The sequence below is a fragment of the Erinaceus europaeus genome, chromosome 15 (assembly GCF_950295315.1).
Source record: "Erinaceus europaeus chromosome 15, mEriEur2.1, whole genome shotgun sequence".
In the NCBI taxonomy this organism is placed as follows: Eukaryota; Metazoa; Chordata; class Mammalia; order Eulipotyphla; family Erinaceidae; genus Erinaceus; species Erinaceus europaeus.
The window spans coordinates 94,273,891-94,291,675 of record NC_080176.1 but is presented as its reverse complement, the minus strand read 5'-3'; the positions used below and the strand labels follow the sequence as shown (position 1 = coordinate 94,291,675).

The following is a 17,785-nucleotide window of genomic DNA, read 5'->3' as shown; positions in this document are numbered from 1 at the left end:
ACAAGAAAGTACAAAAGAAAGTCAGTAAGCCAGCCAGGTGTTTCCAAACGCAGGGGAATGAAGAAACAGCTGACAGGAAAGCAGAGATCCGTCCTTAGCAGCTGGGGAATTCAAGTGCACCAGCAACTGTGTGTAACACCCAGGTCACCCCAAGATGACACCGTGCGGTTCGTTAAAGAAGCCAGTAAATGGAAGGCACGAGAGCCAGCTGCACGGAGCGAAAAACCCGCACAGCACAGACCTACGACCGACAGCAACACGCATGCTGTGACTAAGCGTGTCGACACGTCCGGGCACACAGAGGAAGGAAGGTAAAATGGATCTGAGAGAACTTCATAAGACATGGTTTTCTAAAAGCGACTCAGAGTTTTCATGTTGTTGAATACCGAAACAAAGAGGTCAAGGACTTTGCGAAGATGTGTATTTAACCCATCTTGAAACGCGCCCCTTGAAACGTATGAACTTCTCTGAGGGGTGCTCTGTTATTTCACCTCCTGCCACAACGAAGCTCTCCGTCAGGCCCAGAGCACCGGTTCCGTCAACCATCCGCCAAGCGTATGAACTTCCCTGAGTTCACACCCAGTAGTAAGGAGAACTTTAAGAAGCTGTACACTTCCCAGCGTTCCTCCCCAAAGTGAAAGTAAGAGCAAAGTAAATGGCTCCCAAATAATGCCATCGAAAACCTGTTCTTAAAACGGGCTCCAAAGCAACACACTTCTGGAATCCTTACCACCTGGGGGTGTGAGCCACGCTAAAACAAATCTGGAAGCCCTGATTCTGAAGCCTAGCTGGCACTTAGAGGAGAGGAGACAGCTAGAGCTTTCGGTTTCTTGAGTCCGACTAACTTCAGTCCCTGCCAGAGCGTTGCTAGGAGAGGTTGCTAACAGGAGGGAGGGCTGGGGAGGAGATGTCTGGAAAGTCTGCTCACAGAGTCCGAGACGAATAGCAGAGGTCCACACCACTGAAATGAACGCTGGAAGGTCGTTTCTGTTAAGTGAGGAACTAAAGCATGACTATTAAGTTCAGCCTTTGCAGAGAAGATAAGATTTACACCACTGAACATCTGCAATCCTATCATCGGAAGATATGAGAAAGAAATCAGCCTATTACAAATAATCTGAAACATTCATCTGGAGCTTGATTCAACCAATTGAACAGTTAGTCATTTTCATCAATGTTGGCATGAGCTAGCAAATTTCTTCAAAAAAAAATATATATATATATAGCATGATATTACTAAGTAGTGGACCACTGTGAGTCATAATTTCAGGTTTAAGAGGTGCCTGGCCCACGGTTTTTACATATCATCCCTCACACAGAACTCCCAAACAGTTTCTTTCTTCCAGCTGCATTTCTGAAGAGGCTATTAACAAAACTCTGAAGGACAGAGATGGGATGCTGACTACTACTACAGAAAAGAAAACACAGGGTGGGTAAGCCCTTCTGCTTGCGACAAAATTACGGAGTTAATGTTCCTGAAAGATCGCCTCACCTTTGGAAGCACGGTTTTTTAAAAGGTAAAATTTATAGCAATTAAAGCTAATGAAGAAATGCTGCCATGAGCTGCTTATGTTCAGGAACTAATAGGCCCGCTGAGCTTCTCTAAGATTATTTAGCTATCAATGATAATGAATTGACATTGTCAGAGCTGTTAATGAACCAACTCTCTCTGCGGCCGCTAGCGCAAGGGCCAGTTCTCGCATCTGGGAGCCGACACTCTGCCCACCCCCTCGACACCAGTGACACATAACCTGGGCCGTGGCCTCGGGCTGACGGCTGTCTCATCACTGATGACTCAGCACCCAGGCCACGGGCAACGCTTCACCTGCCACGCCTCCCTCCCTCCCAACTTTCTGCTTCAGTGTGAAATGATGTATCCTGTAAGAGCTATTCTATGTGGCTTCTAAGTCAGACTAGGAGATCTCATTCAACAACATTCTGGAAGAGATAATGGGGGGGGGGAGGAGTCTAGTTACTTTTCTGTGGCACGTGCACACAAGAAAGCATCAGAGGCTACAAGGCCCAGGACTGGATCTCTCAGACACAGAAGGCACGGGTGTCCCCGCAGCCCCGGACCACAAGCCGAGAGAGAGAGAGAGAGAGAGAGAGAGAGAGAGAGGGCGCGTGCGCTGCTGAGATGGGACACCTGCAATCAGACCAGGAGGTCCGGTGTTTAGACTGCATTGTTGAAGTTCAGAAAGGCTTGTCTGGAGAAGCTTCTTCTCTCTGTAGGGTGTGAGCAACACTAACAAAAACCAAGCACAGTGAATTCCTCAGAACAGATCGTGAAAAACTGCTCGCTCATTTTGTAGCAGAGAGGAAAACACCGCTTCTTGCCTTCTGTTGGCAGATTCTCACTGGAGCCAGGCCCTTTCTCGTTCCTATTACTCTTGGGGGGGGGGGGGGGGGAGACAGTAAATGAGCTATCTTTTAAATTCCAAAACCTGAAGCAATTAAAATGAGCCATTTGGCACTCGACCCTGGCAGCTAAAATCAGTGGCATCAAAACTCATTCTCCCACTGATCTTCAGGGGGCTGTAGGCGAAGGCTCATCTTCATTCACTATAGTTGCAAGGCCCTGAACCATCACTTCTGCCAATGAATAAATCACAAGCCAAGGTTAATAAAACTGCTTGCAAAGTTATTTGTAAAACTATCTGAAGGGTCAAAACAGCGGGCACACCCTGAGATGGAACACAGTGTCCGGCAGGAAACAGAAGCTATTTCTGACCTGACAGACACTTACACAGTGGGACCAACCAGAAGAATCAAACCCTTAAAACACAGTAGCAATGATGTCAGGTATTCCATCTCACTGAACCTGTACCGTTGTGAGAAGTAGTCATCACAGCTCAGGTTCACTGAAAGTGGTTTTTTGTTGGTTTGTTTGTTTGCTTTTTACCGGAGCACTGTTCAACTCTGGCTTATGGTGGTACAGGGGACTGAACCTGGGACTTTGGAGCCTCAGGCACGAGAGTCTATTTGCATAACCATCATGCTATCTACCCTCCGCCCCGAAAGTGGTTTTTATATGATGCATTCATTTCTGAAGCATAATAATGTTAAAGTATATTTGTAATCAGAAGTAAGGAATTAAAGCCCAGCTCTGAATGTCCCATGATAAACCATCGATGCCGTGGCATTTTCAAACCTTTTAGACATTTCTGCTAGAGCAATCAGCTCTGCATTAAAGTATCTCAGCGCTCCCTGTTAAGTGCAACACGTCTGACTGACAGTCAAACGTGAGAAAGCACACTACACAGAAAAGAGCCGGTGGCGGGGGAAGGAGAGCGAGTCTCAATGTAAAGAAACGCGGAGTCCTCCGTACAGGTCTTTAAGCTTCATCTGTACAGCATTCAGGAGCAGCTGTCTAAAATTAAGTCTTTATCTGCTTTTGTACTCATAAGTTTGTCCAGTGGGCCCACAGATGCATTAGTGTGATTAAAATTAAAGCACTACAGCAAAAGAAAAAAAGGAAAGAACAAAACAAAACACATATACACTTGTAAAACTATATTGTGTATTTTTTTTATGTCTTTAAATGGAATTTACAGTTCTCTCTGGCAATGTGAATGAACATCCTATAATTTAGTCAATTTACAGATTACAGGTTCAAATTGACCTTGTAGCCCATAAAATTGCTCATCTGCGGCACAGGATTAGAAGTAGGAGAAGAATGTCATAACGGTGTTTAAGGAATTTACCATAACAATGGAGAGGAGGGTCTGCCCGCGGAATCTCAGCCACTGTGACTCCTCTCAGAGCTGAACTCAGGGCCTCGGCCTGCCGCGCTCCCGGAGGAGGGAGGGCTTTGTCTACTCACCCACAGACGTGGCACTTGTACTCCCTCATCCCAAGGTGCCTCTTGACATGGTTCCGGGCATCGCCAAGCTGAGCTGTCGCGAAATGGCAGATCTTGCACTTGAATGGTTTGGACCCTGGGCAGACGTAAGACAAAACATGAGTGGTTCGGAGAGACACCGCCAGTGTCTCTCAGCGTGCAGCGTGCGGTCGGCAAACTCAGGACTCCCTACCACACTCCCTAAAGAGCAGAGTCTTACTTTATCTTATTTTACGGTGTCTGTATTAAACATCCGCTACCATGTACACACTTATACTTTAAAATATTTCATTTTCAGTGTAGAGGGACTTTACAAGAGAGTTTTTGTGAACATACATGATCCACTTTCTGCCCCCTGGGCCCTGAGCTAAAGAAAGCCACAGTCATCACTGTCTCGGGGCAGTGCAGTAACTTTCCAGGCCTTTCCAACTGTTTGGGGACTATTTGGTGAAAAAGATTCTGAAATAAAGTTAGACAGAACATGAAATACATGAACTTTAGTAAATATACAAAAAGTTCACATTCTAAATTTGCAATAAATCATATTTGATCAATGAACCTTTGTGCAGTGCCCTTGAGAAGGAAAAAAAAAAATCCTCCAAGAATACTACGTTGAAATTGAAGCACTCAGTAAAAAATTTGAGAGTCTTAAATTTCAATTCCATTCCCTAAAGCTGACAAAATAAAAAAGTGAAGCATTTAATTTTCATCTTCTCTGTGAAATAAAAAAGTCAACAGTCCTAAGCCTGGCAGACAAGGTTGAGTGTTTCACAGCCCAATGACAATGAAGCCGGATCTCTTAATACTTCCATTTCCACGTCAGGAGTAGATGTAAAATAAATTTAGCACCTGGATGGCTATAGCTAGCCAGTTATATACGTTCAAATGTCAAAAGCAGGTTGGGACTGCAGCTTACGGGGACCACATTCTATCAGCCACATCTGAACTATAGTTTATTTAAATCATTCTGATCAAACTGAGCCCATCGCTACTGGGAAGCATTTCATCTCGACACCGACTTCCATAAAGAGACGTGAGGAAGAACAGAGTGACAACCGATTAACCTGTACCTCACGCTGAAATGTGCTAAGGGTAGTAAGTAATTAGGAGGCTATTAATTAGCAGTAATAGCAGAACTCCAAGCACAGAAGATGAAGCTCTCCAGAGCTCTATGACAGGTGGGGGCAGGGACAGAAACTACATGTCAGCACATGCTGGGGCTGCAGTGACACCGAGGCCCAGAGGCACAGCGGCGTTTACAGCATGCGTGCTGAGCAAGCTGCCTGAAGGCAGGCCCCTGCTCCCTCCGGGCTCAGAGAGGCCCTGTGCCCAGTGCTCCGAGTGCGGGAAACTCAGAGGCCCCGGCCATCGTGGGCTCGGGCGCTCACAGTAGACAGTGTCAAGCAGCTCCTCAACCCGCCACAGAAATGCAAGTAAGAGGGCAAGTAAGAGTAATAACTTCCTGTCAGACAAAAACGTGTGCCTGTGTGCCTGTGTGCCTGTCGCTCTCTGTCTAACGATCCTGCCCACCGTAAGGACTGCTGCGCATACTCCAAGACGGAAACAGCAGGCTGGGCGGGATCACTGCAGGCTTGTGTGGCATCCAATGGGGCTGAGATCCGCAGGGCCTGCACTCAGGGTCCTCTGGCTCTGCCTCTTCTGGCCTGAGACTTCTCTGAAGGCAAAGGACAGCCGAGCTCTCTGGCACGCAGCTACAGGCCTTACGCAGACCCACCAAGGGCGGCCCTCAGCTCACATTAGAAGAGAAGGACCCGGAGTCCTCCTGTACAATCGAGGGCCACGGCTACTCTGTGGTTAACGTCTTCCCCCAGAGACTCAGCTCTGCAGCCCTCTCCCAACACTGACAACTTCGTTCCTTCACTCGGGAGCTCACTCATTCACAAAGCGTGCATGAGTGAGCGAGCCCTGCCCACTCCCTGCTCAGATCTGCAGGGGTCTCTCTCTCTCTCTCTCTCTTTCTTGTCCACCTGTGCGTCCGTCGGGCCAGCTCCCATCTCTCCTAGGATGTTCTAAGCACCACCAGTCTCCCCAGAGACTTGGCCAGTGAGACCGGGCGACTCCCCAATCTCCAGGGGGGACAGGTCAGTAGATGGCACAGGGCCCGGGACACCTCATCAGCCTTCCAGCCAGGAGCACTTCCCAGGCTCTGAAATGACGACTCTCACTAAGGGCACAGAGCACTTTCTCTGGCCCCTGAAACAAGGAGAGAAGGCACTGTCCTGCCGTCCTGCCGTCCTGCCCTCCCGGCCTCGGGAGCACTTCATCCAGCACAGGCCCAGCCCACCCTGGGGTGCGGCTTCCCGCTGGCTGGCTGCGGGGCAGAGAAGAGAAACAGAGTGAATCACAAAACATGAGGACAGGGGTTGGAAGAGTAAGGCCTGTTCCGGACAACCATTAATAACGGCCCGGCATCACACTTCCATGAGCGAGGCAAAGTGGTAGAAAGCAGTTCATCTGACAGTGACCCAAGGAAGAAGGAAAAAAAGAAAAGGAACAAACCTGGCTAGCACCCGGCCCCCAGGATGACTGGCAGAATGGGGGGGGGGGGCAGCGCTGGGGCCCGAGGAGCAGGACTCTGGGCCTTCAGAGCACGGGGAAATGGACTTGCTGAGAAGCCCCCACAAGATGAGGAAGAGTGGGCTAACTTTTACTACACGTTACAATCAATGATGTAACTTATATAAGTAGGGCTGCTTTGTCACATATTGATAGTTACCTCACTTTCACATCCACATTAAGTTGATTTTAAATGCAATTAATACATACAGTCAAGGAAGACTAATGGACTGCACTCTGCACTTAACCTGGTGGACATTCTCAAGCGGCACCAGTGACCAGTGCAAACCTATTTTGCATTGTAAACGACTAAATAAATCTTAATGGATTAAGAATGATCAGCTATCAACACACAAGGGAAATTAAGTGCTGAAATGCCCACATTGATTATTTTAAATTATTAGCCTTACTCTACTCTTGAATTTGTATGCTTTTAGTGAGCTTAACACATTTACAAGACTTATTGACTATAATTACAAGAGAATTCAAGTAATGGACACATCAATTATGAGCACCATGTCTTGACCAGACAGTTGCATAAAGAATTCTAAAAAGAGCTCCATTAGCTTCTTCCCTGCATCGTCTGCAGGCCGAGTTAACAAAGTGTGGGTTTTGTGCACGTGTGAACGGGCCCGAGTTCTAAAATCGTATCGTTTCAGGAAGTCAGCTGAAACCCTGTGCCGATAGATTTAAAATGTCGACAAGTCCCCCGACAAAGACGGCGCCCGGGAACCGCTGGCCGAGAGACCACGCTGACGTCCGGCGGCCTGATCATATGCGGCCCACCCAGTTACTGTCTTCACTGCAAAACTTTTTATCTGTCTTTAATCACCCTGACCCATTAGTAACGTTTCCTGCTCCTGTCTTCCTCCTTGTAACCATGCACTAAGTTTCAAAAACTGCAGGGATCTAAAGTATAGCTTTAATAATAAGCCATTATTTAAAAGTACAGTAAAATAAACCTTAGCGTTTTTAATGAAAATATGTTCACTGAAATGTGAATTTATTATTCAAATCCACTCATAAATTCAACCTCGGAGACAGAACTTGTCTAAGCAGAGCACAATGATTTAGAAAAGCTGTCTATTTAAAATAAAGAATGTATGGCAGGTTTATAGAAACAGTGCGGGGAATTTTTTACATAAATTTAGAACTGTGGCTTATGTATTTTCTATGAAAAAAAAAAGTTTTTTTTTTAATTTCTACCTAAAATCCAGCACTAATATGGAGCGCTACATGTGACTGAGCACAGAACAAAACCGGGCGCAGTCTCGAGAAAAGCCGAGTCACCAGGACCCGTCCACTCTGAAGGGTGCGACTAATCTCCCAGCCTTGAAAAAGCAGAATCATGTTGCTGAGTCGAAAACCTGGATGCAAAACGTGTGACAATGAGTCTTTTTAAATCCCTCAAACTGTAAGAAAGACTGTGTGACTCCACTCCTCAAAAACCATTAAATGTGCTCTAAAACCCAAGCGCTAGGGAATACAGACCTTGAGAGGTCCAGAGGGGAGTAGCTGTAAGACACAGCAAGCTAAGCAGGGCCTCCGAAAGGGGGCTCGTGGTGGGAGCCGAGGCAGGCAGTCCGGGTGCCAGCAGGAAGCCCCACCTCTGAGAGCAGCACCGCGAATGCCCGACGCCCCAGGGCCGCAGGTCCAGAGCCACAGCCCTCACCCCACAGCTGACTCTCTCTTCCACCTCCTCTCTCTCAACAAAGAACTCTTTAAAAGTGCTTCCCATAGGGGCTGAGGAAGCTCTGTGGGTAGGCTGGGTGCCTTGCCCTGTAGACAGCTCGTGCTCGAGCCCGGGCACAAGATGGGGAAGCTACAGCACCAGCAGAAGCTACATTTCTTCTTCTTTTTTTTTTTTTTTTTTTTACTATTTATTATTCCCTTTTTGTTGTCCTTATTGATTTTTTTTTTTTTATTGTTGGATAGGACAGAGAGAAATGGAGAGAGAAGAAGACAGGGAGAGAGAAAGACAGACACCTGCAGACCTGCTTCACCGCCTGGGAAGCGACCCCCCTGCGGGTGGGGAGCTGGGGGCTCAAACGGGGATCCTCACGCCGGTCCTTGCGCTTTGCGCCACCTGCGCTGAACCCGCTGCACGGCCGCCCGGCTCTCAGAAGCTCCATTTCTACGGTGCCACACATCCCACACCCAGTCTCTCCGCTCTCAGAAGCTCCATTTCTACGGTGCCACACATCCCACACCCAGTCTCTCCGCTCTCAGAAGCTCCATTTCTATGGTGCCACACATCCCCACACCCAGTCTCTCCGCTCTCAGAAGCTCCATTTCTACGGTGCCACACATCCCACACCCAGTCTCTCCGCTCTCAGAAGCTCCATTTCTACGGTGCCACACATCCCCACACCCAGTCTCTCCGCTCTCAGAAGCTCCATTTCTACGGTGCCACACATCCCACACCCAGTCTCTCCGCTCTCAGAAGTTCCATTTCTATGGCGCCACACATCCCCACACCCAGTCTCTCCGCTCTCAGAAGCTCCATTTCTATGGCGCCACACATCCCACACCCAGTCTCTCCGCTCTCAGAAGCTCCATTTCTACGGTGCCACACATCCCCACACCCAGTCTCTCCGCTCTCAGAAGCTCCATTTCTATGGTGCCACACATCCCCACACCCAGTCTCTCCGCTCTCAGAAGCTCCATTTCTACGGTGCCACACATCCCACACCCAGTCTCTCCGCTCTCAGAAGCTCCATTTCTATGGCGCCACACATCCCACACCCAGTCTCTCCGCTCTCAGAAGCTCCATTTCTACGGTGCCACACATCCCACACCCAGTCTCTCTGCTCTCAGAAGCTCCATTTCTATGGTGCCACACATCCCCACACCCAGTCTCTCCGCTCTCAGAAGCTCCATTTCTACGGTGCCACACATCCCACACCCAGTCTCTCCGCTCTCAGAAGCTCCATTTCTACGGTGCCACACATCCCACACCCAGTCTCTCCGCTCTCAGAAGCTCCATTTCTACGGTGCCACACATCCCACACCCAGTCTCTCCGCTCTCAGAAGCTCCATTTCTACGGTGCCACACATCCCACACCCAGTCTCTCCGCTCTCAGAAGCTCCATTTCTATGGTGCCACACATCCCCACACCCAGTCTCTCCGCTCTCAGAAGCTCCATTTCTATGGCGCCACACATCCCACACCCAGTCTCTCCGCTCTCAGAAGCTCCATTTCTACGGTGCCACACATCCCCACACCCAGTCTCTCCGCTCTCAGAAGCTCCATTTCTACGGTGCCACACATCCCACACCCAGTCTCTCCGCTCTCAGAAGCTCCATTTCTACGGTGCCACACATCCCACACCCAGTCTCTCCGCTCTCAGAAGCTCCATTTCTATGGTGCCACACATCCCCACACCCAGTCTCTCCGCTCTCAGAAGCTCCATTTCTACGGTGCCACACATCCCACACCCAGTCTCTCCGCTCTCAGAAGCTCCATTTCTACGGTGCCACACATCCCACACCCAGTCTCTCCGCTCTCAGAAGCTCCATTTCTACGGTGCCACACATCCCACACCCAGTCTCTCCGCTCTCAGAAGCTCCATTTCTACGGTGCCACACATCCCACACCCAGTCTCTCCGCTCTCAGAAGCTCCATTTCTACGGTGCCACACATCCCACACCCAGTCTCTCCGCTCTCAGAAGCTCCATTTCTACGGTGCCACACATCCCACACCCAGTCTCTCCGCTCTCAGAAGCTCCATTTCTATGGCGCCACACATCCCACACCCAGTCTCTCCGCTCTCAGAAGCTCCATTTCTATGGCGCCACACATCCCACACCCAGTCTCTCCGCTCTCAGAAGCTCCATTTCTACGGTGCCACACATCCCCACACCCAGTCTCTCCGCTCTCAGAAGCTCCATTTCTACGGTGCCACACATCCCACACCCAGTCTCTCCGCTCTCAGAAGCTCCATTTCTATGGCGCCACACATCCCACACCCAGTCTCTCCGCTCTCAGAAGCTCCATTTCTACGGTGCCACACATCCCACACCCAGTCTCTCCGCTCTCAGAAGCTCCATTTCTATGGTGCCACACATCCCCACACCCAGTCTCTCCGCTCTCAGAAGCTCCATTTCTATGGCGCCACACATCCCACACCCAGTCTCTCCGCTCTCAGAAGCTCCATTTCTACGGTGCCACACATCCCCACACCCAGTCTCTCCGCTCTCAGAAGCTCCATTTCTATGGCGCCACACATCCCACACCCAGTCTCTCCGCTCTCAGAAGCTCCATTTCTATGGCGCCACACATCCCACACCCAGTCTCTCCGCTCTCAGAAGCTCCATTTCTACGGCGCCACACATCCCACACCCAGTCTCTCTGCTCTCAGAAGCTCCATTTCTATGGTGCCACACATCCCCACACCCAGTCTCTCCGCTCTCAGAAGCTCCATTTCTACGGTGCCACACATCCCACACCCAGTCTCTCCGCTCTCAGAAGCTCCATTTCTACGGTGCCACACATCCCCACACCCAGTCTCTCCGCTCTCAGAAGCTCCATTTCTACGGTGCCACACATCCCACACCCAGTCTCTCCGCTCTCAGAAGCTCCATTTCTACGGTGCCACACATCCCACACCCAGTCTCTCCGCTCTCAGAAGCTCCATTTCTACGGTGCCACACATCCCACACCCAGTCTCTCCGCTCTCAGAAGCTCCATTTCTATGGTGCCACACATCCCACACCCAGTCTCTCCGCTCTCAGAAGCTCCATTTCTATGGTGCCACACATCCCCACACCCAGTCTCTCCGCTCTCAGAAGCTCCATTTCTACGGTGCCACACATCCCCACACCCAGTCTCTCCGCTCTCTACTTCAACCTCTGCCTCTTGTTCTGTCAGAAAAGTCATGAAATACATAGAAAAGTCATAGAAATACATAGAAAAGTCATGTCTTTTCTATGTATTTCTATACAAAAATGCATCATGACTTTCCCAACAACCCGATAAATACAAACGTCAGCCCATGGGGGCAGTGAAACCGTGCGTGAGCAGTAATGATGATAATCACTAGGCAAAGACACAGAGACAGGCTGGGGTGAATCCACCTGCCACTGCCCAAGTCCAGAGCCCTGCCCCCCTAGGGACAGACAGACACAGGCTGGGGGTGTGGGTCCGTCCACCTGCCAACACCCATGTCCAGCGGAGAAGCAATGACAGAAGCCACAACTCCCACCTTCTGCTCCCCATAGAGAATTTGGGTCCAGACTCCCAGAGGGATAAGCAATAGAGGAAGATGACCAGAGGGCTCTGAATTCCAATTCAATCAGGACCCAGAAAGAAGAGAAAAAAGGTGGTCCAGGAGGTGGCGCAGTGGCTATGGGACTGGACTCTCAAACAGGAGGTCCCAAGTTCAATCCCTGGCAGCACATGTACCAGAGTGATGTCTGGCTCTTTCTCTCTCCTCCTATCTTTCTCATTAATAAATAAATAAATTTTAAAAAAAAGAGAAAAAAGGGGGACGGGGAGGACAGTCAGAAGTAGTAGGTGTGAAGGAGTAGTAGGAAGATAAGGCAGGACCACATAAAAAAAGAGGGCAAACAGACGTAACTGTAGACAGGTGGTTCTAGAAAGACTAGTCAGCCCGTATCTGTGCTCTTGGGAGAACCGCTGCAGTTTCCGGTGGAGGGAATGGGACACAGAGCTCTGGGGGTGGGAATGGTGTGGAATTAGACCCCTTGCCTCATAATTGTGTAAATCAACACTAAATCACTACTAAAAAGTCAAAATGATAACAACAGTAACGAGAGAATGAAGCGGCTAGACTGTGGGGTAATATAATAAAGACTCGGCACACACGGCCGGGACAGCCCGCGAGGGGGAGAAGCGGCGTGGCAGTGCTCCCTCTCTGAGATGACGGGCAGCAAGCAGGTCCCCTCTGCCTCGAGGAAGACCCACTGTCACGAGCAGGGGGAGGGGAGGGTGTACTGGCCTCTGTCTGAGGAGGTGGAAGGGGACTCTCGTGAAAACAGCCCTGCTACCAACACGCCCTCAGTCAAATGACACCAGAACCGGGGGACAAGCAGAACAGAAGCAAGAATCAACGAAAGGCGTTTGTAATTCAAAAATGAACATCACAGGGCCCCGGTGGGGGCGCACGGGACAACACGCAGGGACCCGGTCTGAGTCCCCGCTGCCCAGCAGTGAAGGAGGCCTGCAGGTGTCTCCTCCTCCTCCTCTCAGTTTCCCTCGGTGCTCTCAAATACGATAGCAAAGACAAGGGAGGGAGGGAGGGAGGACAGTGGAGGGGAGGACCGTGGCCCTGGGAACAGTGGATTCCTCATGTAGCCACAGAGCCGCAGGGAACCCCAGTGGCAAATCCTCGGCACACTGATCACTAGGTAAATAGATAGATAAATGACTTTTTCAAAGAGGGCTCAGCTGGCCCACGGCAGCGGCCACACAGCCAGTCGCCTGCCGGCCGGAGGCCACAGCACCAACCCAACCCCTGCGGCCCCGCCGCGCCGCCCACGGGCGCCCACCTGTGTGCGTGCGGATGTGCGCCAGGAAGGCCATGGAGTTGCTGCTGCGGCACATCTTGCCGCAGAACCTGCACACGTTGCCCTGGTTCTCCTGCCGCTCGCGGTTGATCTGCTCCGTGTCCTCAGCGATGTACTTGTTGACCTCGCGCAGCAGCTCCTCGTGCTGCCCCTTGATGTGCAGGAACAGGCTCTGCTCCGAGTCGAAGGGCTCCGCGCACTTGACGCACCGGAAGGTGGCGCCTCCCTCGGGCAGCTCCTCCACGCTGGCCTGCTCGTTGCGCTGGTGCCCGGCGCTGGCCAGGTGCTGGTGCAGGTTGCTCTCGGTGTAGAAGGACTTGCCGCACAGCAGGCAGTGGAAGTGCTTCTCCTTGCTGGGGTGCTTCATGGCGATGTGCACGTTCAGGCCGCTCAGCCCGTCGGCCAGGAAGCCGCAGTCCTCGCAGCGGATACGGGCCGCAGCCGCCGGCGCCGCCGCCACGCCGCCTTCCACCCTCCTCCTGCGGGGTCCCGGGGCGCAGTCCCTGCTGGGGGGCTCCCCTGGCCGCGGCCCCTCGACAGCCGACTCTGCCCCCTCGCCGAGCTCGGGGCTCCCGATCCTGATGATGGCCGAGTCGAAGTGGCCGGGAGAGCCGGGGGCCTGGCCGGGCTCGTCCGCGCCGACAACCGTCTCGCACACCTCGAGGCCGCAGCCCACAGCCCCGGCGGCCGGCCGGTCCTGCAGGAGTGGGTGGGCCTCGTGCGGGGGCGGCGGGGACATCCCCCTGCTCTCCGGGGCCGCCTCCTCCGGGAAGCTGCTCGGAGCCGCGTGTGGCTGTTGCGGGGCCCCGGGCTCCTCAGGCTGGGCGCTCACGACCACGGGGGTGGGTGGGCAGGTGCGCCCGCTGCGGGAGGCGTCCCCCTGCTCCCCGGGGCCTCGGCCCGCGCTCTCAGGCTGCATCTCACGGTCACTGGGGCTTTGCTCCGCACCCTCGGCGCCCACAGCCCAGCCGCCCGAGTTCTCATCCTGCATCTCGGCTGGCGAGCCGCTGCCGGGGGCCGTCTCAAGGGCCACCACCTCCTCGTGGCTGGCGACCGGCTGCCTGGCGAGGGGCTGCCAGAGAGGCTCCTGGGAGGGCTGGCCTTCTCCCCACGTGTCCGCCGTTCCGGGGCCGGGCTCTTGGGGATTCGCGTTCTCCTCCGAGAGGGGCCCGGCGGCGGCGGCAGGGCCCGAGGCCAGAGCGGCCGCCGTCTGGGCTGCAACGATCTGGAAGGCTCCGCACGCCGGCGGCGGGGGCAGCGGCGGCGGCTGGGGTAGGATGTGGGCCCTGACGGGGGAGGCGTGCAGGTAGGACTGCCGCTTGAGCCTGTGCTTCTCGGTGGCCGCGTGCCTCGTCATCTCGCGCCGGGTCACGGCGTAGTAGTCGCAGGCCATGCAGTAGAAGGCGAACTCCTTGGTGTGCTTCCGCTTGACGTGCAGCTCCAGGGAGGCGGCCGAGTGCGCCTGGAACTCGCAGTGGGTGCACCGGTGCTCGCCCGCACCGGGGGCATCGCCGGGAGACGCGTCTTCCTGAGGGGCTGGGTCCTCCGGCCCCAGGGGCCCGACGGTCCCAGGCTGGCCGGCCTGGCCCGCGGCAGGTGGGTGGGGTGCAGCGTCCGCCCCGACTCCAGCCGGGCTTCCCTGCTCTCCAGGTGGCTTCTCGGCAGCGGCTGCGGCATCTGGCTCTGCCGGCCCGAGGGCAGGTCGGCCTGGGGCGGCCCCCACCGCCGAGTCCCCGTTCCTGGCGGTGTCCAGGGCCCCACCCTCGGGGCCAACCACAATGTCCGAGCCCCGCCTCCCCCGCGCCTCCGCGTCCACTCGGCCCCTGTGCTTCTTGGTGGCACAGTGCCGCTCCATGTCCCCCTTGGTGACCGTGTAGTACTTGCACACCTTGCACAGGTAGCTGTACTGGTGGCTGTGCTTCCGGCGGATGTGCACCGTCAGGTTGGTGATGCTGGAGGCCAGGAGGCCGCAGTGGGAGCAGGTCCGGGACACGCCCCCCCGGGACCGGCCCTTCTCCGGAGTCGCGGGTGGCGGCACGCCGGGCTGCACCGGCTCCCGGGGGTCCAGCGTGCTCGTCTCGGGACGGGCCTGCTCCCGAGACGACCCGGCTTCCCTGTGGCTGTCTCTTTCGCCGCCTGCCAGAAGGCCGGCATCCTCCTTCCTGCCACTGGCGTCGATCCACACCCGCTCGATGCACTCGTCGAAGCTCAGGCCGATGTTGTTCCTGCGGGCGTTCTCCAGGTGCCGGCTCCTCTTGATGTGCTTCTCCATGGCCTCCTTGCTCAGCGAGTACAGGTCGCAGGCCTTGCACAGGAAGTGGTGGCCCTGCCCGTGCCGGAGCCTGATGTGTCTGCTGAGCACCGTGGAGGACCTGGTCTTGTAGAAGCACTTCTTGCACTGGAACTGGGGCCGGCTGCAGTGCCTGCCCTCGCCACCCTGGCTGGCCCCGGGCGCCGGCAGCTCCTCCTGGGTGGCCGGCCCAGGCTCACTCACAGAGGCCTTGGGGTCCCCTGCCTCTAAAAGGCAGGGGGGAGAGGTCGCTGAGGTCGAGTCTCCACCCGGGAGCTGAGGCGCCCTGGGCTGAGCGGAGGCCTGCGCGTGGCTCTCGGTCCTCTGGTGTAGCTCCACGTCGCCGGCAGAGAAGAAGAAGAGGTTGCAGGGTGTGCACAGGAAGCCCACGCTGTGCTGCTGCTCCTTCATGCAGTCCCACGGATCCCTCTCACCCGGGGCAACGAAGGGGCAGCCGTGACCGCCGAGGATGGAGCCGGCCGGCGGGAGCTGGGTGCGGCGCGGGCGGTGCTCGGGGTCCCTGCTGCTCGTCTGCTGGGAGAAGGGCGTCGCCTGCAAGCGGCCGCTGTCCAGGTGCAGCTGAGGCTCCGGTCCCTCGGCGGCCACCCGGGCACCGACCGTGTGAGCACCGGGCACCTGTGGGTGGGCGGTGGGCCTCACCGGCTCGGGGTCTGGGGAAATGGCTCTGCCCTGCGCCGGCAACTGGGTGTCCGAGGAAGTCGTGCACGGGGCTTGGTCGCTGCCACTCACGGCCGGATGCCTGGGCGCCTGCTGGGTGCCGCTCCCCTTGGCCGGCGTCCTGGGGAGCTTGGTGCAGGTCCTTGGAGAATCCACAGCACCCCTTTTACTGATGCCGAGCAGACTCAGCCTTTTCTTCACCTGGCCCTTGAGGGCAAAGGCGCCACCTCGACGGCGAAGGCCGCTGCCCAGGACGTGGACGCTGTGCTCAAACCGGGGCCTCGGGGTGGCACAGCCGACCTGAGCCGTCTGCAGGGGAGCGTTGGTGGCATCCACGTTGCCCGAGGCGCCCTGGGAGACCCCGAGAGGCCCTGGGTCTGCAGCCTGGCCTTGAGGGCTGCCACCCACCCCGCAGGCCGTCACAGGACCGTCGGTCTGCTCTCGGCACCCGGGCGGGGCGCCCGAGGGTCTCACGTGCTCGAGAAGCTCGCTGCCACCACCGGCCCCCTCCAGCCTCGGACCCTTCCCGTGGCCACTCCCAGCTGGTGACAGTGGTGGCGAGGCCCTGGGCTTGGGGCACATGCCCTTGGTGCCCGTGGCACACGGCTTCTTGAGGAGTGGCTGCTTCGTCAGGATCTCCACGAGGCCTCCGCGATCTGCCAGTTTCTGGCGCCGCAGGTGGGTCTTGCCCAGGCAGTGCGCGGTCAGCAGGCTCTCCTCCGGGCACTGGAAGCCGCAGAGGGCACAGGAGAAGGCCTTTGGGGCCAGGGCCACACCGTTCTCGGCTCTGTGGTCAAGGCGGCCACCGGCGAGCTCCCTGGACGGCAGCGTTTGAGGAGCCGTGTGCAGCTCCAGATCTGAGGCGGGAGATGGCTGGGGGCCGCAGGGGCTGCACCTGGCACCCGCCTCCACATCCCCCGGGGGGCAGCTGCCCACGACCTCCGCCAGGGGGGCAGGAGGGTCTCCACCCCTGCCAAGGGAAAGCAGCTCCTGCAGAGACGCTCTTTCAGGGTCAGTTTTTGGAGAGACGGCATCGACAGTGCTGACGGGGGCAGGCAGGGCCCCGGGGGTTCGGCCATTCTGGAAGGGCCCCAGCACGGGGTCCCCCGCCGGCACACCCACTTCTGCCGCCACGCTCTGGGAAGCAGGCGGTGTCTGCTCTTGGGGATCGGGAGGCTCCGACTCAGCCAGCTTCAAGCGTTTGGAAGCGTGGCCGTCTCTGTCGCCATCCTCCACACCGGCCGCATCAAGACTGGGGGACTCCGAGAGGGACCTTTTGTTCCGGGGGTTCCCAGAGGAAGGGTCCGAGCCAGGCCCCGGGTCTCCGGCGCTGGGGGACGCTGCGCCGACGTCTCGGGGCCAGGCCGCCTCCTCCTCGGCCGTCTGCTCTGCGTCCATCTGGGTGAAGTGCTGCTGCTACTGCCGGGGGCCTCACCTGGCGGGCATCACCTGGGGGCAGGAGGAAACACGGCTTTACCAGGTGCAACGTAAAGACGACACCACACATGCATCCAAAAGCCCGACAAAGGGCCACACCACAGATGAACAAAGCCGTAAGCCTGACTTCACTGAGACCTTCCTGGTACTCAGAGTGATCTGACCTCACGGGTAAAATACTTCATGCAGTGTGACGCTGGGTTTGCGGCCACCGCCTGTGCACTGTGCCGACTCTGCGGGCAGCTCCACAGCTGCTGAGAGAGACGGAAGACCAACCACCTGGCTTCAATTCTCTCTGCCATGACGTCTCCACTTATGATTCCTTTTCTAAGCAGAGAAGCCTCCTTTCAATTACTTCACCGACAACTCCCACTCTGTGAAGCAGAACTGACCAAACTGCCGGGCCACGGGTCGGCCACCCTGGGAGCCCCGGC

General features: G+C 55.4%; 1 protein-coding gene across 1 annotated transcript in view; it reads right to left on the bottom strand.

Annotated features, from left to right (window-relative positions):
* The window catches only part of ZNF407 (zinc finger protein 407), a 128,813-nt gene extending 111,474 nt beyond the window's left edge, over positions 1–17,339 (bottom strand). The window contains exons 1-2 of the mRNA XM_060174048.1: positions 12,929–17,339; positions 3,824–3,938 (exon numbers count right to left, since the gene is read on the bottom strand). Coding sequence (XP_060030031.1) covers positions 3,824–3,938; positions 12,929–17,312 — 4,499 coding nt within the window. The 5' untranslated portion in view covers positions 17,313–17,339. The remainder of the gene's footprint in view (positions 1–3,823; positions 3,939–12,928) is intronic.
* Between the last annotated feature and the right edge of the window lie 446 nt (positions 17,340–17,785).